The sequence below is a fragment of the Lycium ferocissimum genome, chromosome 3, assembly GCF_029784015.1.
Source record: "Lycium ferocissimum isolate CSIRO_LF1 chromosome 3, AGI_CSIRO_Lferr_CH_V1, whole genome shotgun sequence".
In the NCBI taxonomy this organism is placed as follows: Eukaryota; Viridiplantae; Streptophyta; class Magnoliopsida; order Solanales; family Solanaceae; genus Lycium; species Lycium ferocissimum.
In genome coordinates, this window is record NC_081344.1 from 70,428,527 (window position 1) to 70,455,207 (window position 26,681).

General features: G+C 35.6%; 2 protein-coding genes across 5 annotated transcripts; one reads left to right on the forward strand and one right to left on the reverse strand.

Moving 5' to 3' along the window:
* The first annotated feature begins 778 nt into the window (after positions 1-778).
* LOC132050621 (cullin-1-like) lies at positions 779-13,062 on the forward strand. Its single transcript, XM_059441972.1, has 20 exons — positions 779-887; positions 3,213-3,377; positions 3,656-3,755; positions 4,455-4,640; positions 4,793-4,840; positions 4,951-5,154; positions 5,703-5,780; positions 6,084-6,173; positions 6,303-6,383; positions 6,496-6,555; positions 6,890-6,919; positions 7,005-7,091; positions 7,686-7,835; positions 10,410-10,465; positions 10,565-10,685; positions 10,777-10,938; positions 11,377-11,520; positions 11,607-11,825; positions 11,910-12,077; positions 12,607-13,062. Exons 2-20 carry the CDS (start codon positions 3,238-3,240, stop codon positions 12,706-12,708), a joined length of 2,226 nt encoding a protein of 741 aa, XP_059297955.1. The 5' UTR covers positions 779-887; positions 3,213-3,237; the 3' UTR covers positions 12,709-13,062.
* A 2,339-nt stretch (positions 13,063-15,401) lies between these two features.
* Positions 15,402-26,681, reverse strand: LOC132050623 (cysteine-tryptophan domain-containing zinc finger protein 7-like). 4 transcript variants are annotated; one of them, XM_059441975.1, is made up of 14 exons: positions 25,939-26,681; positions 24,454-24,526; positions 24,232-24,362; positions 23,017-23,361; positions 21,842-22,568; positions 20,993-21,751; positions 20,108-20,691; positions 19,359-19,507; positions 18,537-18,697; positions 17,525-17,628; positions 15,964-16,781; positions 15,679-15,878; positions 15,525-15,599; positions 15,402-15,422 (listed from the first exon to the last, which is right to left on the reverse strand). In XM_059441975.1, exons 1-11 carry the CDS (start codon positions 26,014-26,016, stop codon positions 16,602-16,604), a joined length of 3,291 nt encoding a protein of 1,096 aa, XP_059297958.1. In that variant the 5' UTR covers positions 26,017-26,681; the 3' UTR covers positions 15,402-15,422; positions 15,525-15,599; positions 15,679-15,878; positions 15,964-16,601. The 4 variants fall into 4 exon arrangements, with proteins under 4 accessions (XP_059297958.1, XP_059297957.1, XP_059297956.1 ...); XM_059441974.1 differs by having other exon boundaries at positions 15,679-15,874; positions 17,525-17,685; positions 25,939-26,676; XM_059441973.1 differs by having other exon boundaries at positions 17,525-17,685; positions 25,939-26,676.

Below are 26,681 nucleotides of genomic sequence, written 5' to 3' on the forward strand. Positions count from 1 at the left end.
ATTAAATCTTTCCCATCTTACTCGTAGTATTAAATATTCTTGAAAATAGTCAATATTGATTAGAATGTATTTATTGAAAATAGTCAATATTTATAATTTTTTAAGGGGCGTGCTGCACTTGGCTAACGACAAAGTGAAATTGCCCCCAAAATATGAGATGGAGGGACTAATAGTTAAAAAAAGTTTCATGAGGTGTTAAAAACTGTGAAAAAATAAATTTAGCTAATATTGTCAATGGAATATTACTCCCTCCGTTCACTTATATAGTTGAACTCACTATTCCTATTAAAATGATTTTGATTTTTACTTGTCATTTTTACGTATCAAGATAAGATAAATTCTTTTTTTTTTTGTTTTATCTCTTAACATTAATTATTCAGTCCAAATCATTTTTCAAAACCTATACCATTATATAACAATTAATATGGGCATCTAGTAAAATACACACTTTATTTATTATTTCTCAAAAAGCAAATAAAAAAGTCAAAAAAAAAGTTTGAGGGTGTTGAAAACTGTGAAAAAATAAAAGTAACCGAGGAAGTATCAATCATTTTAGAATATCCAAAAACACAAAGAAGGCAAAATGAAAATAAAAAGACTTACCGTTAATATCGTTAGTTTCTAAAATATAAATGAAACTCAGACAAGAATTTACAAGGAATTCCACATCTTGTCCGTCAGAATAGCATCAAAGTTTCATTTAAAATCATACACTTTACCGTTGTCTTCGTGTGATGCGATTTTAAGGGTATTTAGTATTTCAACCAACATGCATGCAACCGAGTCTAACGTCTACATGTTTTATTTATCCCATTTGTATCTCCAAATCAATCTCCATTTTTGTAATTTCTTCACAGTTCGAAAGTATTCAGTTAGCACCTAAACCAGTACGATTTCGCCTTCCAATTGAACTCATTTTTGTCTTAAACAATTGCTAGAATATGATATGTGAATCTAGGATTTGAAGTTCTTATCACTTACTTTCCATATTACGAGTTCAGAGTATAATATGTGTTGAAATTTTAGTGGTTTTAATTTTGACATGTGTATACATGGTCTTAGTCAAAAGTAGTGTGTTTGATTGAACTTGTGGAGCTTAAAAGATTTTTCGATGCTCAAAAAATAAAAAGAAATTTTTTAAGAAGTAAGAGAGTTCACATCTATTATATATACATAAAAAAATAACTTTAACACCTTATATATGCAGTGTAATTTTTCGCCTAAAGGGGTTCGGATGAACACCCTTGCACTTTATTGGCTCCGCCTCTGCTTGCTGCTAAGGGCTAGATTTATGCAGTAATAGTTTGGTCCATGGATTCATTTCCTTTTAATACTGTACATTTAATGCAAATTATATTAAGAAAAATAAGTACTTCTACTCCTAGTTGTTAGTTTTGTTGATTTTTAGGCTTCTTGTTGTTTTGATGTTGGATGCTGTTTCTCATTTTTGGCTGGTATAGAATCAGCTAGACTTTGAAAATTGAAATGCTTTGTTGATATTTTCGTTTCATTGATACTAATTTTTCTATTTAAACATATGATGAGAGAACTTTCCAAAGATTTTTAGTAGTTGGCGTGGCGTCTTTGCTGAGTTATGTGTTTTACATGCTTCTATGGATAGGTGAACGGACATATGCGAGCCTTTACATCTCCTTCTAAAAACTTGGGGGGGGGGGGGGGTTGTTGTCTAGATGTTCTGTATCAAGTTTACTTTGTAATTAGATCAATATAATACTCCCTCAGTTTCAAAAAAATTGTCCTCCTTTGATTTGGCACAAAATTTAAGATATAGAGAAAGACTTTTGAAATGTGTGGTCCAAAACAAGCCTTAGATATTTGTGTGGCTATTAATTATCTTATAAAGTTAAATTATTTTTAAATATAGAAAGGTGACAATCTTTTTGGGATAGACTAAAAAGAAAAGGAGGACAATCTTTTTGGGACAGAGGGAGTACTTATTTTGCATGCTTAAATACCAGAGAGAATCTGGGATCTAAAGATCTTATTAGCACTGAACTCTCTGTACGTACTTTTGAAATTATGGGTTAAGGATCTAATATCTGTTGAAATTTTGTGTTTTTCATTTAAGAAATTTTTACATGTGTACATCGAAAGTAGTTGAAATGTTTACATCTGCATCTGATTAGCTAATATGAATCATCTATATTGCTATGCGTGCACTCAACGCATTGAACTTGTTTTGCCTTCTTTAACAATTGCTCAAATACCAGAGGGGGATCTAGGATTTAAAGTTTTTAGCGCTGAACTCACTGTATTTTGAATGTTGGGTTCGGAATCTAATAGCTGTTGAAATTTTAGTGATTTTTAGAAATTTTAATTGTGTGTTCGAATCAACTTGCTGCTAAGGCCTATATATATGTCTATTTATTTTGATCCAAGTGGAGTCATTTCATAGTAATACTAGATAATTGTTCATTTAGGGGAAATTATGTTAAAGGAAAATTAATACAGTACTCTATTTTTATCTCCTCGTTAACTTTGTTGATTCTTATGCTTGTTATTATTTTAATGTTGGGTGTTGTTTCTCAGTTTTGGCTGGTTAGACTATAGACTTGGATAAAACTCGTAATGTTGAAATGTTTGTCTTAATTTTTGTTTAAGTGATGTTAACTTTTCTATGGTCTTTTTAGAAATTTTTACGTCTATACATGGTCTGAGTCGAAAGTAGTTTAGCTGAACTTGTTGTGAAGGCCTAGATCTGCATCTCATCAGTTAATATGAATCATCTATATCTATATGTTGCTCCATGTTGATTCATTTTTTTTTAATACTAAGTAATTGTTTATTTAAGAGAAATTATGTTTAGGAAAACTAATATTCTTTTTTCTCCTGGTTAACTTTGTGGACTCTTATGCTTCTTGTTGTCTTGTTGTTGGATGCTATTTCTCAGTTTTGGTTGGTATAGAATGGGCTACAATTCTTGAAAATTGAACTGCTTGTTGAAATTTTTGTCTAAATGATACTGTTTCTATTTAAACATATTATGGGGAAACTTTCAGAAGAAATTTTAGTTTTTAGTAGTCGACGTGGAGTCTTTGCTAAGTTATGTTCTTTACATGCTTCAATGGATATATGTGTTTTACATGCTTCTATGGATACTAATGTTGGTTATGACATTAGTTAACCAGACTCGGTGCATTTCTTATAGCATGAAATGTAATTTTATTTGTGGTTTTTAATTGTTATATTAGATCGTGTTAACAAAAAACTTCCAAGATGGCGGACGAGACTGAGGAGAAGACTATCGCCTTGGAGGAAGGAATGGAATGTGTTCAGAAGGGACTTAATAAGTTAAAAGTAATCATAGAAGGAGAGCCAGAGTCATTCACCTCAGACGAATACGTGATGCTCTACACGTATCCTTGGCATTCTTTGAGCTTAGAGTGCATATTTTCTTTCTTAAGTTGTCCTTTCCCTAAGCCGAGGGTCTATCGGAAACAGCCTCTCTAACTCCCAAGGTAGGGGTAAGGTCTGTGTACATTCTACCTTCCCCAGACCCCACTTGTGGGATTACACTGGATATATATGTTGTTGTTGTAATTTGTCCTTTCCCTTTATTACGTCTATTTGTCTCATCCTCTTAGTTTGTATTTTCTTTCTGAGCAAACAAGTTTCTCCTTAATTTGAAGCATAGCACTATCTATAACATGTGCACCCAGAAAGCCCCTCATGATTACTCTCAGCAACTGTATGATAAGTACAAGGAAGCAGTTGAAGATTACATCCTTACTATCGTAAGAACCTTTTCGCTATCAAGATTTCTCCTTACCCAAATGGGATTTAAACTTCGAAGGTGTTTGGCTTAAGCGTATAAGCTAGCTTATAAGCACATTTGGCTTATCTACGTGTTTGGTAGATATCCAAAGTGCTTAGAAGCAAAACTTAGTCAAAAGCCATAAGTTGGTCATTCCTAGCTTATGGTTTCTCAGCTTATAAGAATTCTTAGTTTGACCAAATTTTTACTATTTTATCCTTGATATTTCGTTTAATTCTCAAAATACTTTTTCCGAAAAGAAATCCCTAACTTCCTCTCCGTTCCATATCTATCGTTCATCCATTTCCTTACACAGATACTTTAAAATTTATAATTTTTTGTTTAAAAAAAATAAAATTAAGGGCACTATAGAGATTTTATCAATAGAACAACTTATTAACTCTTTTTTACCAAACACATTATCTGCTTATTATTATTTTAAATTATCCAAATGCGTAACTCCTGATTTATAAAATTAATTTCAGCACTTTAAAGTATTTATTAGCACATAATGCTTATCAACTATTTACAATCAGCTAACGCAAACAGGCTCTTATTAGCTGATGGACCATATTTATTTCCGTGAAACTTATGTGATCAAGCAAGTGTTCCTGCTCTTGTTTCTCATTGATTTGGGATGATATTCAAAATACTAACCAGTCTCGATTTGCTTCATTAGGTTTTGCCTTCTCTGAAAAAGAAGCACGATGAATTCTTGTTGAAGGAGCTCCAGAAAAGATGGGCATCTCATAAACTTATGGTCAAGTGGCTTTTAAAGTTCTTCCATTATCTTGACAAGTTTTTTATCAAACGAGCTGAAGTCCCTGCACTTAATGAAGTTGGTCTGACTTGCTTCAGGGATCTGGTTAGCTTTTGGAATGATTATTCTGCTGTTTAAAATTTTCTCCGTTTATTTTCTTCTCAAAATTACTATTTTTCTTCTCTAAATTACTATTATGATAAATGCTCTTTATATCATTGCGCGCATTCTTTTCATTTTTGTGTTGCTGATAATAGGTTTATTATGAGGTGCAAAGTAGAGTGACAGATGCTGTGATAGCACTGGCAAGTGCCTCCCTTTTTCTTTTTGTTTCTTTTTCTCGTTAGATTCAACGTGTTATAGTTCCATATTCTAGTTATAAGTTCTAATGAAGTATCGTTTTAATTTCTATCAGATTGATCAGGAACGTGAGGGTGAGAAAATCGACAGAGCTTTGCTGAAGAATGTCATAGATTTGTATATTGAGATGGGAAAGGGAAAGATGGACTATTATGTTAATGACTTTGAAGAGGCAATGCTCCGAGATACTGCCTGTCATTATTCTCGAAAAGCTGCATCCTGGATTGTTGAAGATACTTGTCCAGAATATATGCTAAAGGTACAAATGATTTTCATAACTCTTTTGCCCCAGAAGTTTTTTTCTTTTTTCAAAGTTAAGATATTTGGCCATGTTCTTAGGAGAAGAGAAACTGCTTTTGAGTAGAAGCAAAAACCGTTTTTGAGAAACTGGAAAAAGTAGCTTCTCCCTAAAAGTACTTTTTGTAAAATATGAGAAATAATACTTAGAAGCACTTTTTAAAGTTATGCCAAACACAAATTACTGCTCAAAAGCAGTGGCGGATCCAGGATTTTCATTCAGGGTGTTCGAAAAAATAACTGGATCTAAATATACACTGTAATATATGTTCAAGGTGTTCAAAAGTTAATATATGTACATGAACACAGAAATTTTACCCTAAATATACACTGTAATTTTTTGATGTCCCTGCTCAAAAGTGTTTTTTATATCGATCAGACAAACACAAACTGCTTCTCGCGAGAAGTACATTCTGGAAAACACTATTCAAAGTAAGTTGATTATAGAAGTTTAGCCAAACAGGCTAATATATTGGAATAGGTTCTAACACCTGTTATTTGCTAACACAGGCAGAGGAGTGCTTGAAAAAAGAAAAGGATAGAGTGTCTCATTATCTGCACTCGAGCAGTGAGCCAAAAATTCTGGAGGTCAGTGTCGGAGATTCATAATTATATAGGTGTTATGTCATGCGATGGCAAGTAGCATCTTCCATTTCAGCATATTCCAGTATTAACTGTTCTTCTACAGACAGAACCTTTTCTTTCTTGAAGCAAACACGCAAAAATAAGGTTTAAAATTTTACTCATAAAGAGTTAGTGGATTATATTCCTTTCATACTGTCATTGCTTATAAGTTTACCTGATTCATACGTCATTAGGCATGTTGAAATTTCAGAATCTGCCTTTGGTTGGATTTACTTTTCAAAGCTGAGACCAACGTTTTTGCTGCAGAAAGTGCAAAATCAGGTATTGATTGCATATACCAATCAATTGCTTGAGAAGGAGGATTCTGGATGCCGAGCTTTGCTTAGAGATGAAAAGGTATTAAACCCCCCCTTTTTTTTTTTTTTTGCTTTTTCCATTTTTTTTGTTATGTGCTTATTATGGATCTTACATTGTATTTGATGCTGTTTTTCTTCTTATTCCTCCATTCTCCCATCCTTCATACAGGTTGAGGATTTAACTCGAATGTATAGCCTATTCCACAAAATTCCAAAAGGGATAGAGCTAGTAGCAGAGACGTTTAAGCAGGTATTTTAATCATCTATACCATTTACTGATCAACCAACACTTGAAATTTTGCCTTTTTTCTTTTTTTTGTTGTTGTTGGGGCTATGCCATTTCTGATGGTACATTTTTGCAGCACGTTGCCGCTGAAGGCATGGTCGTTGTACAACAGGCTGCAGAGGCAGCAAATAACAAGGTTTGCTATATAATAACCGAAATTTTTGCTTTACTTGACAATGTTGTATGTGGACTTTAATATTATAAAAAAGGCGCTTCATCTAAATACTTGGGATGCTGTTGTGTAAACTGTAAAGCCAGTCTAAAGTCCACTAGTGTTTTAATGAAAAAAAGATAAGGGAGATATGTATCGGTATCCCAATCTTAGAAAACTTTCGAAGTTCCAAGAAACTAGAATCTGAGTGGAGTAAAAAGCTTTCGCAAAATGCTTATGGTTTCCAAATAATCTTGTTCTGCATGGTAATCAATTGATGTTGCAATTTGTAAATGATGATATGTATGTTCTTTTACAGGCTGATAGTTCGGGTGGCTCACAGGAGCTGGTAAAATACTATTCTATATTGTAACTAGAGGTCCTTTTTATGTAATTGTTAGTTGGTTCAATGATGGAACCATCTCTTTCCTCAGGACTTTCTTAAGAAGGCATTTGATCTGCATGACAAGGAGATGGTGTATGTGAAAGGCTGTTTTGCTGATAACACTATCTTTCACAAGGTATTCCAGCTGTTCACCGTCATACTGATCCCTTTCATGTTGAATTAATTGAGATGTTCGCTAGCTAAAACAATTAGATGTGTTATCGTACCCTATGCATATGCAGAAATCTTCGCCGGATGTCCCTTTTTGGCCAGCTATTTATTAAATGACACTCTTTTCATTTTTCTTGTAACTTATGGACATTTTAGACCACGGTCTAAAGATTTCTTTTTGAGCAAAATGAAAATCTTATAAGAAAATGTTAGACAATGGTCTAAAATTTTGTAAGTTATTGCAAACGTTAGACGACAGTCTAATGTTTTGTCCGTAAGGTCGAGCTAACATATGACCAAATATTAGACTCGAGTCTAAAACTTTTCTGAAGGGCAGTTTCCCTACGGTTATATTTGCACAACTTTTAAAAATAAGGACAAAATCTAAATGGTGGCCTAATATTTTCATAAATCAACCATGCATATGTGCTCCTCCCCACATGGATAAATGCAGCTCTGTACAAGGAAAAGTGTGAATATTGAAGGACTCAAGCATTGTCTTCACATCCTCCTAGAACTTAATGTTATTCGCTGATGTATAAACTCTTGACTTACATAGGCTCTGAAAGAAGCATTTGAGGTCTTCTGTAACAGAAGTATTGCCGGCTCTTCAACTGCAGAGCTCCTTGCCTCTTACTGTGACAATACCCTTAAGAAAGGTGGGAATGAGCAACTCAGTGACGATGTTATTGAGGATACATTGGATAAGGTATGCACAAAATTTACATCCCTCTTCAATTTGGTCTTCGAACTCCATATTTCTGCTCTAACAATACCATCATAATGGTTTATGCCGAAGTGTGTGACTATCTCAGTCTAAAAGCTTAAGCTATTAAAGAATGTACACTTCGTTTACTTAATTATAATCTCAACACGCCCCTTCACGTGCGGGCCTGATTCTTTTTCATGGCCAAGCAAGTGGAACGGGTGGCGGTGATATTCGATCGTGGGACCTCTGCCTGCTCTGAAACCATGTTGAAGTGTGTGACTATCTCATATAAAAGCTTAAGCTATTTGAATGAGCACACTTTATTTACTTATCTAGGTAATTTACCCGCGCTTCGCACGGTCATAAATGGCCTTATAAAATTTGCAATTAATTCTCTCCTAATATTAGGATATTTACAATAACAAAAAGGTAAATTTATTAAAAAAAAATTAAAAATTCCTACAAAATTAGAAGATTTGACACTATCACATATCTCATAAACCTCTTTAAAATCACATAACTCTTTCCATTTTGATCAATTTTATTTACTACATATTTTTCAATTGTCATTTTTGTTCCTTAATGTATTGCTTCTCCATTTTGAACAATTTGTATTGCTTCTCAATTTTGAACAATCTTTCATGAAATGATCAAATATTGATATACACGAGAAGTATAAAAAAATTCAATTTCATGACTCACACTACTCTCATTCCCAAGAACTTCATGATGTGAAGGCTACCTAAAATCATCACCTATAAAGATTAATGATCAGTTTAAATAAGCTAGCTCGGTTAATAAGCAGCATGAAATAATTATGACTAAAACTTAAGTTAATGACAATCTTTATTGGAAAATACCGAGCACATGCAATGTCCTTCCAATAACTTTTGCCTTTCGGATCATCGTTGAAATTTTAGCATTAGTCCTCTGGCTAATGAGGAAATAATGTAGATAAGGGAAAGGCAAAAAAAAAAAAAAATATATATATATATATATAAAAGAGGAGGACAGAAAAAGACAAATAAATTGATTTCAATAAACATCCGCGTTGCATTCTTCCAAAAAAATCAAAATCTTATCAACAATTCAACAAATTAAAGAAAAGTTGAATAGCTAAAGTGATTTAAAAGCAGGTTAAATATATAATGAAAATGGAAAACAAGGTAAAGGAAAATAAATGGATGCAGTTAAAATCTTGAATCTCGAGTGAAAATAAGGAACAGTCCAAATACCAACTTACTTACAAATTACAATTGCATCTTAATAATTTTGTATCTTGTATCAAGGTCCCCAATATGCCACGAAGCTAAGTTAATAATTTTCCAACCGTTTAACAAATTGCAATTGCATCTTGGTAATTTTGTATCATATAAGAGGGTCCCCAGCATGTGACGAAGCCGCTATATTAGTTTTCCCTACCATTTCACAATCATCCATCAAGCTGGGGGTGGGGGTGGGGGTGGGGGGGGGGGGGGGGGGGGTAACCTTGTGTTATTGTCCCTGGTAGCTTGCCTCGATGTCTTGGTGGACAATCATGGTTGGTTGATTGAGACCAAGTTAAAATAGGGTGCGGAGAAAAAAATAACTCACTAAAGATTGATTTTGAATATCGGCGAGCCTCTTCCTTTTTTCCTCCCTTTCACCATTTTTTCTTTGGCCTCTGAGTCTCCTCCCCATTGTTTTATTCGGTCCTCCGCATGGGAAGCCTGTATCAGATGACCAAATTGAAAATAGTCAGTGTCTCTTTTCAATATGAGATTAGTTCTGTGATGAGTAGCAAATACTTACGCAATCAGGTCATTTCTAAGGTAATGGCATGTAAATATTATTCAACATGATGGAAAATATTGTACTAACTAACTTATTAGTATGGGTTAAATTACATTGCTAATGTAAAAAATAATTACTCAAGGAGTGTATTATAACTTAACAAAACAACAGTTTAATTTTGATGTGTGCTTACCTCCTTGTTCCAATTAGTTCAAAGGACCATCATGATGAAGACCCATTTTGAATAGTCATATCTGCAAATTGTGAGTGCTATCAACAGGAATGTCTTTTCAAGTGAAGACAAAAAATCATACCTTAACACCAATTCTTTATTTGAATGGTTATAACCATTCAATTAACTTAAAGTTAGGCATTTTTTACTATTCCAACCGTTACATTCTGATTATTAGAAGGACAATAATTTATTTAAGGGGAGAGAGGTAAGTAAGGAGGATGAAAGAAGTGACCCTTGGGTTTTTACAATTGCCTACTCCAATTTTCTTATAGGCTTCATTAACATCGTGTCTGTTGGCTTTTAACTAATTGTTAAGTGATATGCAAAGTGATGCCTTTTGGTTGTGTCCTTTGGATTGTGTCTAATTATTATGACTTTTGAGTTTTCAATATACAACACATATTAAATGCGAAAATTAGGGAAAAATTTAAAAAATTGAGAAAATAAATAAATGGATTTTCTTGAAGACTTTTAGAGTTTCGCGTCCTTTAGTTTTTATATATATATATATATATATATATATATATATAGAAGATTATATTCTCAACAGTATACTTTTTGTGTAGGTGGTCAAGCTTGTTACGTACATCAGCGACAAAGATGTGTTTGCTGAGTTCTACAGGTTGGAATCTAGTGCCAGCAGTTCTTTTGACAAAATCATTTTAGTTGCTTGTTACATCTTTAACCATTTGGATATGCTAATTGTCTTAATGACTGATAGGAAGAAGCTTTCTCGCCGATTGCTTTTTGATAAAAGTGCCAATGAAGAACATGAAAGGCTTATCTTATCAAAGCTAAAGCAGCAGTGTGGTGGACAGTTTACATCCAAGATGGAGGGAATGGTGAGGATAGTTTAATGGACTCCTACAGTTTTGTCTCTTCCCTCCTTTGAAATTATCTTTTATAAAATCGGGTGGTTGGAATGTAAAACAGGTGACAGATTTGTCACTGGTGAAGGAAAATCAGACCCACTTTCAGGATTATATCAGCAACAATCCTGCAGTGAATCCTGGAATCGATATGACTGTAACCGTTCTTACGACTGGGTTCTGGCCTAGTTATAAATCTTGTGATTTGAATCTCCCCGTGGAAATGGTAAGATACTAAGATGTGCTTCTCTTTAGGGGTAGCAAAATTAGCCCCATGAAAACATGACCCGCCCAACCCGCATTGACCTGCCCATTTATTAGCTTAGCCCAACCCATTTCAGCCCATCTAAAAATTGGGCTGATATGTAGTCCAAATTAACCCATAAGAAACCTTGTCAAAATATTTTCTAAAAGACATATTTTTTGTTTGATATGTTATCTATTTACTATAATAAAGAAAAAAAATAATTTTATTTGGTACTTAAACATTGTAAAAGAACAAACAACTAAAACAAAAAAATTATAAAAGAACAAACAAATAATTAAAACTTAGTAAGAATCGACCTGCCCATTAATCGACCTGCCCATTTCACACTTCTACTTCTCTTGTTAAGATCCTTTTTCTGCTGATCTGAGCTCTTCTTTTGTCATTCATCTGTATCAGGCAAAGGGTGTGAAATCCTTCAAGGAATTTTATCAGAAAAAGACAAAACACAGGAAATTGACATGGATATTTTCATTGGGACAATGTAACCTTAATGGAAAGTTTGAGCAGAAAACTATTGAACTGATTCTGGGAACTTATCAGGTAATCAAATTTGTCAAGTATTTCCATTGCAATATCCTGGTTTGATAGAAAATATGGTTTTGGATTAATATTTTTCCTCTTTTCAGGCTGCTGCTCTATTACTGTTTAATGCTTCTGATAAATGGAGTTACTCTGACATCAAGAGTGAGTTAAATTTAGCCGACGATGACTTGGTCAGGGTGCTGGCATCCGTATCATGTGCCAAGTACAAAATTCTTAACAAGAAGCCCAGTGGTAAAACTGTTTCATCGACTGATCATTTTGAGTTCAACTCCCAGTTCACAGACAAGATGAGGAGGATTCGGGTATAGATACTGTTTAAAATTTCACGTTGTAAAGGTACACTTGTCACTTATTCTTTAGCAACATGACTTGTTTGTACCTTCCAGGTCCCTTTGCCTCCTGTTGATGATAGGAAGAAAATGGTTGAGGAAGTCGGAAAGGACAGGCGTTATGCAATTGACGCCTGTCTGGTGCGTATAATGAAGGCCAAGAAAGTTCTAACTCATCAACAGCTAATTTTGGAGTGTGTTGAGCAGTTAAGCAAAATGTTCAAGGTATGCCATAAATTTTCAACTACTTTGGATTATCTCGATTGAAGATCAAGTTTTAGGAAAGTTAGCTTAGTTTTGCAATGTGCCAAAATCCAAATAGTTTCTATCTCATTTAATTTGAAATCAGTATCCCCTACATTGGACATTTCATTAACTAGCTTGCTAATGGACAAATCGAAAGGCATTGTTCTAAATTTTTCTAACTTCTAACCACATAGTACTGAAATATGTTCACCTTTTGTATAAGATGTTAGGTGCATACCTTCATAAATCAAAGGGCCTTAAAACTAAGAGAGGAGATACATACTCAACCAATTGTAGGAAGATGTACTAATGCAGTAATTTAGTAGAAATTGGTGAGCAGAGTGCTTATAATGTTTGTGCTATGTGGTGTCGTTCCTGTAACCCGAGCATGCAAATACTTCTTAGTTCCTGTTAGTGTCTCTAGATTCTGCATTCTTGTGGCTTTAGTTGGAGAAATGAATGAAGTTAGCTTGTCTAAGTCTGATTATTGAATTTTGACTTATGTTAGCCTGATGTCAAAGCAATCAAAAAGCGGATCGAAGATCTTATCACTCGAGACTACTTGGAAAGAGACCTGGAGAACACGAACACTTACAAGTACATTGCTTGAGGCACTAATCTCGTATCTGGTTGGCGGCTTTGACACTACATTGAATAAGCGCTGCTAGTTCTTGGTTGTAGCTTAACTGTGGGTCAAAAAGAGTCGTTAATCTCAAAAGGCAAAGTCCACCATGCCCTATGAGTAGGAAAATTTTGCAGTGTTAGATATCACTATCTTTTCTGAAAGAAGTCAGTATAAGATTCATACTTGCAATTCTTGCAGTACAATTCTTAGCAGTATCACTATGTTATTCACTTTGTTCTTATTGGTGGAATGAGGATCTTTGTATAAGTCTTATGCTTTGGTGGTTGCAGTCATGCCAACATTTACAGTTGATTGCTTTTTCTTAGCACTGGATTCTTTCCCCACCCAAATTTAGTCTTTTTATTGTTATTTTCTATCTAAGCAGTAGCAGATTCAGAATTTAGACACACCGGGGTTCTAAGCAGAAGAGTGGTCGAACCTTTTTTTTTTTTTTAAAAAAGCGGAAGAAGATATATTTTAGATATTAGCTACAAATGTGACATGTCTCTTCAGTCTCTGATTTGAGGGGTCACTAATATAATAGTCATATACAAACGAAGACGGGAAAGTGCATACTACCTGGGAGTCAGTTCAATCTGCAGGATAAGATGCTCAATTCTTGGGTCAGTTGCAATTCATGTAATAAAACAAGCAGCTCTGCCTGGATAATAGAAGTAGAGGTAAGGTATTTGGAGAAACCAAGTATCCAGATGCCTGTATGGCTCAAAAAACTCTCCTTATTCCTCCTTTTCCAGGGATATTATCCTAAGCACCATCTACATTAAGTTTAGTCACGTCATCTGGAGGCAGCTGCCATTTGACAGGAACAATGGTGGTTCGAGGAGAAGAAGTTTTGATACTGCTAAGAAAAGGAATTCAGCAAACTATGTGATGAAATGTTTGATGGAGACTAAAGTTGATATATTATTAAAAATATTCCTATTTTTTATTAATCCAGATGTTCTAAAGAAGAACGGGGAGGAGAATGTTCGTAGGAAGTTTTGGATTTGGAGCACGCTTCCTTGTTGCATTCGATTCTGAAACTCTGGGTTCTACCAAACCCTCCGGAAAACACATTTGAATTCATCGTAGTATCTGAGTTTGTCTGGACTTTACCTCTAAACGAGGAAGGAACGACAATAACAACAACACCAATAACATACCCAGTGTAATCCCACAAGCAGTGGCGGAGCCACAACCCGGCAAGGGTATTCAACCGCACACCCTTCGCCGAAAAACTATACCGTGTAGACATATCAATTATTATATATTACAGACATATATTACATATTGAGCACCCTTAATATATAGATTATATGAATTCGAATACCCTTGAAAAAATTTCTAGCTCCGCCACTGCCCACAAGTGGGGTCCGAGGAGGGTAGAGTGTCTGTGCAGACCTTACCCCTACGTTGGGAGGTAGAGAGGATGTTTCCAATAGACCCTCGGCTCAAGATAAAGCTAAACTTGGAAGGAACATGACAAGATATATATAGTAAGATTGCTACGTATAAGAGAATAAGTTGCACTCTTGTCATTCTTCTTTTGAGGTTAGTGATTCCTTACTGTTCTTTCTCCAAATACCATCCTCCGTGGAGTTGAGGTAATTCAGTATAAAAGTAGATGAAAAATGCAACTGTAAGGCGAGAATTGGAATGGTTTAACTACTTGGAGAATCTTCAAAGGGGAAAGAGAGAGGGCAAAATACATATTGTGAATAACATGAACCAAGTGTTTAATTATAACTCCATTTGAATTTTAGTTGTTTGACATCTTGATTGGAACCTAAAAGATTAAATTCACTTGAAAAGCTTGAAGAGCCACTCTGTAAGTGAATAGATTCGTATAGTTTCAGTGGAAAATACTTACTTGCACACGGTGTAAAAACCAGTGTTTTACCCGGGATCACCAATTTAACCTTGAGAGTTGCAAATTAAAATGAGAGAGTACATATAAAAAGATAATACACATGTATCCTCTAAAAAACAGCAACATACCCAGTGTAGTCCCACAAGTGGAGGCTGGGGAGGGTAGAGTGTACGCATGTCATACCTACCTTGAGAGGTAGGGAGACTGTTTTCGATAGACCCTCGGCTCAAGAAAAGCAACTCAAAACAGGTCAGAAAGAGAAATAACGGAAGAATTTGTAATAACATGAACCCAAATAAAAGAATGGATGGAGTATAAGAGAGGAGGGGCATGGGGCTGAACTGATCATATATTTGATTGCAATGTAAACACCATCTATACAAAACTTCAGCACGTCATTCCAAGATTATGATAGAGAACTTCTACATCTTCCAAGCTGATACAAATTCCTTTATTTTACCTTTTACAAGTCACAAATAAATCTTACTAATGTGCATCAATATGGTGTTTAACTATACATAAAGATCTAACAAAATTATTTTCTGTTAATCAATTGTCTTCTGTACAACTGCAACTACAACAACAACTATAATTTATTATTCCAAAGCAAGTTGGAGTCCGCTTATGAATCTTTACGTCCATGTTGCTCCATTTAAGTCCGTGTGAGTGCAGGAGTTCGCTTATGAATCTTTACGTCCACGTTGCTCCATTTAAGTCCGTCCGAGTGCAATATTTTAAGATAAAGAGATACCCCAAAAGACGGGGGAAAAAGAATAGCCATTGGCTTTAGTAGGTAGCATAACACTAGTGCGTTGAAGTTCTCAACTCCCTGTAATATGGCATTCAATAAGTGAAAAACAATAGAAAGATCACAATATGTAGCAAGCTAAACAGGATACAAAAGAAGAAATAGTGGCAATAGTGTTCTAACCAAATGAAGAGATGAAACTGTCAGTAACAACAGGAAGTCTCATCACACGACACCCCTATCTGCCAAAAAGTAGACCTGCGACCAAAACCAACAAATTTAGGCTAATATTTCTCTATTTTTGCTAATAGAATTCAGCTGTGGGCAATTGACTTACAGGGAGAAGGTACAGCAACTCCTAGTCCTCTAATCGACAATCCAACAGCCCATGTGAAGCATATATATATATATATATATATATATATATATATATATATACACACTCCCGACATCTTTCCTGCTTTGATCAAAAACAACAAGCTATCTCGGTTTCTTATGTACCAGTGGAAAGGTAATTTGGGGGAAGCAGTCAACTGGCTAGAAACAGAAAACACAACAAATTGAGATAAGACGAGGCAAAACCAGAAGTTAAACAAAGACACAACTCTGATGCTCATCTTACCAAGTCAGCAGGATAAGTAATGAGCCACTGAATGATGTGAATTTCTGACAGCACCACCGCATTCCTTAAGATATCTTTTATCAAAAAGGCAGCCAGTGAAGCATCCCACTCCCACGTAGGGTTTGTGTTCGGTCGCATCCCAAGGAGATCTGATGTAGGAAGCCTACCCTATGCTTATCAGCGGTTGATTCCATGCCTCGAACCCGTGACCTTTTGATTTTAGGTTGCACCAAGACAACTTTACCCTCCAAGGCTCCCTTCTGCTAGGATATCTTACAAACAGCAAATGGTATAGTCAGACCTCTCTATAACAGTCATCCTCTATAACAATATTTCAGTATAACAATCAGGTTTTCTGTGGAACAGATCTTTCCTGTTATGTTAATACTATATGTTCTCTATAACAATGTCTCGCTATAGCAGCTAAAACATTTCGGGACAAACGACGTTGTTATAGAGAGGTTTGACTGTATTACTGTACAGGTGTACAAGAGCATTCAGAAGATGAAACTTTGGGAGATGGTATAGCAAATTCCAACCAAGAGATCCTCTTTTCAACTTGCTCAACTGACAGTACACGGAGAGCAGGTACAGAAGTATGTTCCAAGGTGTGGACAATTTCGGCAACAGCTTGTAATCTAATGACTGATAGCTTCCATGGCGACACGCACAAGACGTACTAATCCATCCACATCCTGGAAGTTGAAATCAAGGGCCTTCTTAACGGATAATTGTGAATCTCCAGGCCCTGGATTAGCAGCAGCAAATGCAACACGTGATTTCCTGGAGGCTTCCATTGCAAAATTAACTTCCTGTGCCTGTAAAATAACAAATCTCTAAGATGCTAGAAAATTGAAACAGCATTACATAGTCAAACTATCAAGAATTCGGAAAGTGAGTTCTTAATGGATATTTATGGTAAAAGGTTTGACTACGCAGGAGTAAGCCCTAGGGGTGTCAAATGGGCAGGTTGAGCTGGATTTGGGGGGATCAAAATGGCTGAGTTAATAAATGGGTGGCTCAAAATTACTTGGCCTGAAATAGGTTGGGCTAAAAAGCGGATCATAACCTAATCCATCCAATTCGTACGAAGTTTTAATTTCTTTGTTTGTTTTTTTATAATTTTTTAAGTACCTAATAAAACTATTTTTTCTTTATCACGGCTATTACATCGTATCATATACGAAATTTCTTTTTGAAAAGATCCCAGACCCAAGCTGTGGGAATACACTGGGTACGTTCTTGTCTTAATGAAATTATTTTGACAAGGTCTCCATCAGTCATTTGGCCTACATATCAGCCTAATTTTTAGATGGGCTGAAATGGGTAGTGCTAAAATAGGATGAGCTAATAAATGGGTGGGTCATTCTTGAAAGGATTGGGTGGGTCATGTTTTCATTGGCTGATTTTGCCACCTCTAATAAAGCCTAATGAACGTAGGTTCAACTAGCTAATTCGCCTAACCATTCTAGGCGACTAATCTAACTAATAAAGGTGTTAGTTATCACCAAATAATTCTTTAATTGGGGTGTTGGTTTATCCTTAAAATATGTGTACTTACCAAGTTGATTAGCCGCATGAAGCTAGAACCATTTCTTGCTGAGACAACATGAGTTCCAGCTACTTGAGGAGAACCAACAACTTTCGCTGATGCAGCTTTGTCTACTATTGTTGGATTGTTCAAATTGTCAACATCAGAGACAGAAGAGAAAGGAGACTCACCTATTATATAATAATAATAATGAGTCTGATAAGAGTTTAAACCATTAAGAAGTAAATTCCAAAGCAGCTCTCATCACTAGAGACATATGGTTGTAACATATTCTAACTAGTTTAACTATTGCGGTACTCATATTTGTTGTAATGCTTTCTTTCGTGAGCAATTCTGTTCATCAACAGTGGATATCACTAATTTGACATATGCCATAATGTCCTGACTAATAGGACAGAAGTGCAAAAACGCATTGGCTAATACGTACAGATGATGGTTATGGAGTAAAATAAGAAAACGTTTGACATGTTCTCTTAGTGAGTGACCATCAAAAAGCATATTGGTTAGTAAGGTCAAGGAGTGGCAAAATTAGCCCATGAAAGATGACCCGCCCAACCCGTTCAAGCATTTGTTAGCTTGGCCCATTTTAGCCCAACCCATTTCAGCCCATCTAACAACTGGGATGATATGTAGCCCAAATTGACCCATGAAAAACCTTGTCAAAATATTTTCACAAAGATATTTTATATATAGTCATATTTAAGAAAAAAATAGTTTTATTAGGCACTTAAAAAAATAAAACAACAAACAAAGAAATTAAAACTTTAGCAAGAATTAAGCAGGTTGGGTTATGACTTGCTTTTTGGGCCAACCCATTACAGCCCAAGTAACTGACCCCCCCATATATTAACTCAGTCCATTTTGACCCGCCCACATGCCCAATCCCACCCCCCCCCCCCCCAAAAAAAAAAAAAAAAAACCAATTTGACACCCCTAGTAGTAGCAAAAGTTAGAAGTAGTGGCCTAAAGAAGCAACATGATATGAAATGTAGATTTTCCCAGACATCTCAATCCAGATTACCTGGAGGAAAAATTTGTAAAGCTGTTTGTAACTCATTTCTGTATCTATTTGCATCAGACTGCGAAGAATAAATTACTCGCATGTGTGCGACCTCCATGCATTTATAGGCAAGTGCAGCAGCTGCCATGTCTTTTAATTTCTCATATTCATGACCACAAAACCTATGAACATAACAAGGACCAACAATCAGCATTACATCCTCATTGACATTTCCGATGGTAAGTCAAGTTTTGTCATGGCATTGTAACAGTTGATTTCTAAAATACATCCATAAGTAGCATTCATTCTACGTGTTCTAAAAGTACTATCCAATGGAATTTTCTCTTCCGATTGAGTACAAAAGCGTCATAAACCTTGGCCACAAATGTCTCTTCAAAAAAGTGGAAATTGACAAGCACTAATCACATTCAGAAAAATAGATTAGGTCATGAAGTCTTTTGGAATATATAACAAAGATAAAGGAAGTTGCATCCAAAATTCTACTCCCTCCGTCCCAATTCATACGACACTCTTTCCTTTTTAGTCAATCCCAAAAAGAATGACCCTTTTCTATATTTAGTAACAATTTAACTTTAAAATGCCATTTTACCCCTAGCGAGATGATTGACAGCCACACGAATATCAATGACTCATTTCAGACCACAAGTTTCAAAGGTATCCCTTTCATTCTTAAACTGCGTGCCCAATCAAACACCTCCACATAAATTGGGACGGCAGGGAGTAATGCCTACTCTACAATCTTTTTAACATAATATTTTCATGCTTGCAACAGATTTTTGCATGTCGTCTCAATAAATGAATGGAGTTTCAAGTTGAACTCACTGGCAAAGTTTTGCGGTGCTGCTATAGATTCTCCGTGACTGATTCACTTCACCGTGCTTGGAGCTGTCTAATTCTAGTAAGGAGGCGCCATGGAGAAACTTCAGTGCCGCTTGGAAATAGATACCCGTACTTTCGCTTAATCCAGAATTCTGAAATAAATAGCCAAAGTTATGCCAACATTAAAAAATGAGACAAATAATATCTTAATATATCAACAGCCCCTTAAACTTGCCAGTAAATTTCATCTAGACACTCGAACTACAACTTATTCTAGTTGAGCACTTGAACACATGATAAAGTGTTCCTATTAGACACCTTCGGTTCAAATAATTGATAAACTTTTGTGCGTGTTCTCAAACGTCTAATAGGTATTTAAGTTAAACTATATAAAATATGTCATCTCCTTTAATTATACACACCAGCCTCAATTGGGACATGCCTGAGGTTTTACCGTTTTACGGTTTATTGAGGCTAATGCGTATATTTAAAGGATGTGACACATTCTAAGTGGTTGATTTATCTAAGTAAGGGCACTTGAGAGTTGAGACCACGCACAAAAGTTTTTCCAAAATTTGAACCGAAAGTGTCTAATAGGAGCAGTTTATCATGTGTTCAGGTGCTCAATTTGAACAAGCCGTAGTTCGAGTGTCCAAATGAAATTTACATGCAAGCTTAAGGGGCTGTCGATGTATTAAGCCTCCATATTTTGTCCCCTCCTTCCTTTGGACGTAAGTGTATATTCTTCTAACCTTGAGACGATCTGCCAGGTGTTTAAGGTTTGTGGCTTCTTTAATGGCATTAGTAGCAGCTTGACTTGATGAATCCTTCCGAGCAGGGCTGGGAACATCTAGATCCCTGACCTTATTAGCAGTACTATTAGGTAGGTTTCCATGGTGGGTTTTAGCTTTTTTATTCTGTCTTGAAGCATTTGACCTTTCCCTTTCAAAAGCATCAACTGCAACCAAATTTGCCCCATTTTCTCTTTCAGATTCAGGAACTGGTTCTTTAAATACAAGCGTCTCACTCTGATCTCTTGTTAAAGGAGACTTGGAAGAGACTTCAATCTGCTCACTTTTGTTGGTAACGAGTTTCTTCGATAATCTCTGATCATCTCGATCTGGTAGTGCAGCCTGCCTTTTAACATCCGATCGAACTTCTGCATCATCATGATGACCAAATCTTGATTGATTATCTCCTTTAACATTTTTGTCCAGTAATTTTCCAGAAGGATCCTTCTTAGAACTCTTTTTAAATCTATCTGAACCAACATCAGATCTCTCCTGAGACTTGTTTTTGCCAGGTGCCGTCTTCTCCTCATCTAATGGCATATGATCTGAAGATAAATTTAAAATTGTTGAGAATATAATTAAGTAAAGAAAAGTGATCCCTCTCTAACAGCTTAAGCTTTTAGATGAGATGGACCCACACTTTAACATGGTATCGATTCTCACTGCCACCCATTATCAAAAATAATTTCCACGTGCTTGGCCCATGAAAAAAAAAGAATCAGGCCCCACATGAGGGGGCGTGTTGAGAATATAAATAAGTAAATAAAATTGCACTCTCTCTAACAGCTTAAGCTTTTCGATGAGATGGACACACTTCAACAAAAATATCAGGATTTTTGGTCTTACTTTGGTCAGAATCAGATTTCGGAGCTCGCTTCTTCTCTTTATGCCGTGACGAGGAACCTCGTCTACCATTTGAGACAGACCCACTATTCTGACACTGATGGTCATTCTTTCTATCCTTATCAGAGCCTTGGTCCAAGTTCTCTGTCTTGCAAGCATTTACATCAGCGTCCTGATGAGTTGCATAACCAGAAACCATGGTCTTTGCTTTGAGTTTTGCAGCTGATTTACCTGATTCACGATGAACATCTTTCTCCTCCAAATCAGCTTCAGAGAACTCTAGATCATAACTCTTGCCATTGCAGGCATTATCCTTCTTAACTATACTGGATTGATTGGAGAAGCCATTATTTTCACCGTCAGAAGACCTCTTGGGACTAGAAGTGGGACAGGCTGAAGAGACAGCAATAGAAGGCCGCAAATTGCATAGATCCCTTTTTGAAGAATCTGCAGCTTTTACACTCGGCGAATAGCTCGTGCTAGTGTCTTTCTGGTCAAACTTGGAGACCCTTGCTTTCTTTTCCTTCCTGCAGATGTCATCACATATTTTTTCCATAGAATCTTGGGGATTACATGTCAAGGAATCTCGAAGTTCGCTCCCTTTTCTCTTTGTCAAAGAATTTTTGCTGTCACACCTCTCCATACGCATTGACACGTCTGAAATATGGGCTTCTGGGTTCTTTGCTGAAACCAGGTCTTTCTTTGAATCATTTGCTGAGTTCCTGTTTGTATATTTATCCCGAATCTTTGCATCCTTCATATCTGACAAACATGCCATACAGAAAATAAAGAAGAATACTAGGATTCCACAAGTTCAGCAAGTTCAAAATGTGACTACTAATAGATGAATACCTTCATCAGAGTGGTTGTCAAGAGAAATTTTCTTCTCTTTGTTTTTATGTCTCCTCTTCTCTACAACTGAGCTATTTGGAAGGCCCAAGTGTTGATGGAAATTTTCATCAACTGAATGAGAAGTACCACTTGAGCTTCTACAATTCGGGTTCTCCTGAAAGTTTGAAGATTGCGAGCCGTCTTGTTTAGTTCCAGTTGACGAAACTTTTAATCCATATCTTGTCTTCCCACTTGAATCGATAGCTTGTACACCAATACTCGGGTTCTCTTGGCTTGTATGCCAAGCATCAACGGAAGTTGGTCCATTTGAAGCCAATATCGGATACTCCCCAGACGGACATGGATTCTCAGTTTTGCCAACATTAACTCTTTCCTTTATCGAGCTGTTACGTTCAACCAAACTTTTATGACCGACAGCATCAGAAACCTTCAGCATTTCTGGTGAATGAATTTCTTGTAAACCAGTTTCAACATCATCCTCTTCAGCTTTTATGTCCCCAAAGAATTCTCTGTATCTATCTGTAACATGTTTCTTTTTCATGTCCTCCGAACCATTTTTTGCACAATGAGCTCCATTTACTAATGCAACAGAATTTTCTAGGTTTCCCTGGATCATATGTTGGGATCCACATTTCCCCCAGAGCTTTACTTTTTCGGTCAAGCAAATCAAATCATCCGAAAGTGGGGATAATAATAGACCATCATGCAATGGATATGAGGTCATAATCTGCCGCAACACATGCACGAAAATAAACGGAGAACCCAAGGTCAAGTTGACCAAAAAAAGCAAGAGATACATAACGAAAAGGGTTAAATACGCTAAACACCCTATAATATTACTCAGTTTCGGAGACACCCGCCGTATTCACTTATACCCCCTATACTATAGAAATCCTACACTTAACACCCCTTGTGAAGTATATCCGAACCAAGTATATTAAAATATAATTATGAAGAAGTAAATCATTTATCTTTTAATAGTCATACTTCAATATACTTAGTTTCAGATATATTTCAGATATACCTCATGGGGGGTGTAAATGTAGGATTCCCGTGGTATTTTGTGTTTTGATTCTAAAATACAGGGGTGTATCCAACACTGAGTCAATATTACAGGGGTGTTTACTGCCCTAAAGAAACTTTGATGCTTTTAGGAGAGAGATGAGAGCATTCACCTGAAGTATACTTGTCGGAGATTCACTTCGGGAATCCTTAAGATCATGGGATAACCCCTCATTGTTCATCGGGCTATCATCTGGCGATGATGATGGAGAGACATCAAGGCCAAGCCCGCTATAGATTTCAGCTTTCTTTTGAGTTGACAAATCTTCATTACCAACTTTGTTATGCAACTGGGGAGCTTTCTTGTCTGAGAGATTTGTTGGCTTCTTGACTATATCACTTTTTGAAGTGGAGTCTTCATCTGGATTTGTTTTCCCATTAGCTGCTGGAGTCTTCAGTGCTAGGGGCCTTCCTGATAGGGAAGTGGATGAAGAAGCTGATGAGGGTCGACGACCACCCTGCATAACAAGATGATGCATATTGCTTAGTCAAAGTAGAAATCAATGTGAGGAAAGCAATTATACTTGTTAATAAAACGAGAAAATGACAAAAATGGTCCCTTATCTTTGATATTTGGTTCAAAATAGTCCCTTAACTATCAGTTGAGCAGTTTTGGTCCTTTAACTTTGCCAAAGTGAACATATTTGATCTCCGTCTGATATTTACCAAAGTTTGATTGTTCAATTTAAATGGAACTTTCTTGAAAATAGAAATATTTAACGAGAACTCACATTTGGAAGTACGGATTTTATGGTTTATGTTATTTTGTTTTGGTCTATTGGTCTATATGTCCACATAAAGTATCCACCACGGTTAATGGTTGTTCGAGCACCAAATATTACTACATGGGTCCGCCCCTGGGTCTGCGTACACTTAACCTCCCCAGACCCCACATTGTGGGATTTCACTGGGTATGTTGTTGTTGGTTTCTGAAACTTTGAAGGAAATTTTTGGTGTTGGATCTGACCAAATTGGACCAATCTGAGAAAAAAAAAAATAAAAAAATCATGAAGATGGACACTTATTGTTAAAGTTTCAAGTTAATTATAAATGAAACATAACTATAAAAATTATTTTTGTTTTTTATTTCTAGGCAATTAGAGTTTGGTAATTATTTGACACAAGCAACATAGGTTGTTGGTTTCTGAAAAGAAATTTTTGTCTGGTAAAAAAAAAAAAACAGTTTTTTGGCAAAAGTGTACAGTTTTAAAGGACCAAAACTACTCAGTTGATACTTAAGGGACTATTTTTAACCTACTACCAACGATAAGAGACCATTTTTGTCATTTTCTCTTAATAAAAACATAGCAACATTAGAAGGTAGCTACCTCTGGGCGCAAATTGCTCGGTGATTTTGATATGTCATTGTGGTAGGCCTCTGGTGGAGTCTTTGTACAGGTCCAAGAAGGTGAACGCTGATAGGTAGGTAAAAACGAACCGTATCCACCAAATTTTGACCCTGCAAAAATATGGAAATCGATAGTCATTTATTCAAGGCACAAACACATCACTGCACAGTTCTGCATCTAAGAGTATTCCATTGTAAATACCCAAGTTCTCAGATGAAACTCCATCCTCAAAATCCTTTTGGAAATGTCCCAAAACATCTTGGAGTTTCTCATCCTTGAAAGAACAAGATAACAGCTATGTGAGAAGCTGGAAAGTGCATAATACAATTGTATGAACTGGCTGTTGCAACAGCTAGTTTTAGCCAGTAGAGAATAAAAGAAAGCCAAGATGGCCTGATAATCAAATGCAGAATGATACTTTTTGGTAAGTTCAATGACAAAAGTAATACTAAAAGCATAAACTTGGCGATGATTAAGTTTACAGTTTGATAAAGATCTGAGCAAAATATTAGTGAAGTAGAAAAATTAAGATGAAGCAAATAACAATATAAACTTAACAAATTACAATTTAATATGGTACAAGCAAGAAGTGACAGAGGTACACGAGTGTACTGTTAAATGAGCAAAGGATTCATGAAAAGAACCATTTCGCGGACAAATCTAGTTTGCGATTGGGGCGAAGTTTATGATTGATTATAACTGAGAAGCTGAAGTTTTAATCTTAGTTTAAAGTTAGAAATGTAATCTTAACCAACACTTATAGTCTAGTGAACTGTTGGGAATCTATCAGGTACATACTGGTTCAATTCCCACTCTCCCCCTTCTGTGGTTCCCTATGTAATATACTACAACAACAACGTAACGACACCTTAATTGACTCGTCACTGACCATGTCGGTCCATTTAAGCTCATCTAAGACCTCTATTACACAAGATAAAAACAAAATGCATTCGAAGTTCTCTACAATAACTACACCTCAATAAATAGTCATTGACCATGTCATCCATTTAAGCTCATGCCAGACCACAATATTTACACAAAATAAAAACAAAAGGTACTAAAGGTTCTGTACATTTTCTGCTGGCATATATCCCTATGTAACACTGACCAACAAAAACGTAATCTTGGAAATGTAACTACACTAATTGAATCCTCACTGACCATGTCGGTCCATTTAAGCTCACCTCAGACCACTACTACACAAGATAAAAACAAAATGTATTCGAAGTTCTCTACAACAACTACACCTCAATAAATAGTCATTGACCATGTCATCCACATAAACTCATACCAGACCACTATTACACAAAATAAAAACAAAAGGTACTAAAGGTTCTCTACATTTTCTACTAATATATATTCCTATGTAACATTGATTAATAAAAATATAATCTTGGAAAGGTAACTACACCTCAATTTGAATCCTCACTGACCATGTCGGTCCATTTAAGCTCACCTCAGACCGCTACTACAGAAGATAAAAACAAAATGTATTCGCAGTTCTCTACAACAACTATGCCTCAATAAATAGTCATTGACCATGTCGCTCCATTTAAGCTCTTCTCAGACCACTATTAGACAACTATCAGAAGTTCACTACATTTTCTACCGATATATATCGCTATGTAACATTGATCAATAAAAATGTAATCTTAGAAAGTAAAACAGGAAGGAAAAAACACATACAATATAGGAGAGTGCAATATCAGGGTCAACAGTTGTATCATCACAAGCCTCTCCTTCTTCAAGCTTAGTTTCCTTCATCTCTATTTTAACACCAAATTCTAAAAATTAACCCTTTCTTCCATCCCAACTCACTATAGAAATCATTAAATAAAAACTGGAATTTCAAGAATCTCAAACCCCTTACTTAAACTAAAAAAAAAAAAAAAAAAAAAATTAAAATTAAATATTTTCACAAAATTACAACATGAATTAACAAAACCCCATAAAAAGGAAATACAAAACTATCTTCAGAACCAAATCAAAATTGTAGAAAAAATGGAAATTCAAGAACACTTACAAACACTCAAGCCCCTTGCTTTAAAAAAAAAAAAAAAAATCCACCTAGTTACAACATAAAACAACAAAAACACAGAAACAAAAAATTGCTTCAAAACCAAATCAAAATTGTAGAAAAGTTGGAATTTCAAGAATACTCTCAAATCCCTTAATTCAGCTCAAAAACAAAATTAAAAATAAAATTTTCTCTGACCAATTACAATATAGCAAAAACCAAGAAAACCCCACACTTTTTTTCTGCTCAACAAGATCAAAACAGTAGAAAAGAACAATTTTTTTAACCAAAAAACTAACCTTTTTTTGACAATAAATAAATTCACCAAAAAAAAAAAAGAAGAAAAAAATGGGACCCAAGGAAAAAAAAAACTTTATTTTGAAAAGCTCAAAGTATTTTAATTTCTAATTAT

Coding starts and splice junctions, on each gene's coding strand:
- LOC132050623 (XM_059441974.1), bottom strand. CDS start 26,016: ATGAAGGAAACTAAGCTTGAAGAAGGAGAGGCTTGTGATGATACAACT. Junction 20,692..20,992: donor GAAATCTGATTCTGACCAAA/GTAAGACCAAAA, acceptor ATTTATCTTCAG/ATCATATGCCATTAGATGAG. Junction 17,686..18,536: donor TTTACAAATTTTTCCTCCAG/GTAATCTGGATT, acceptor ATTATATAATAG/GTGAGTCTCCTTTCTCTTCT.
- LOC132050621 (XM_059441972.1), top strand. CDS start 3,238: ATGGCGGACGAGACTGAGGAGAAGACTATCGCCTTGGAGGAAGGAATG. Junction 4,841..4,950: donor CAGATGCTGTGATAGCACTG/GCAAGTGCCTCC, acceptor AATTTCTATCAG/ATTGATCAGGAACGTGAGGG. Junction 6,174..6,302: donor CTTTGCTTAGAGATGAAAAG/GTATTAAACCCC, acceptor TCCTTCATACAG/GTTGAGGATTTAACTCGAAT.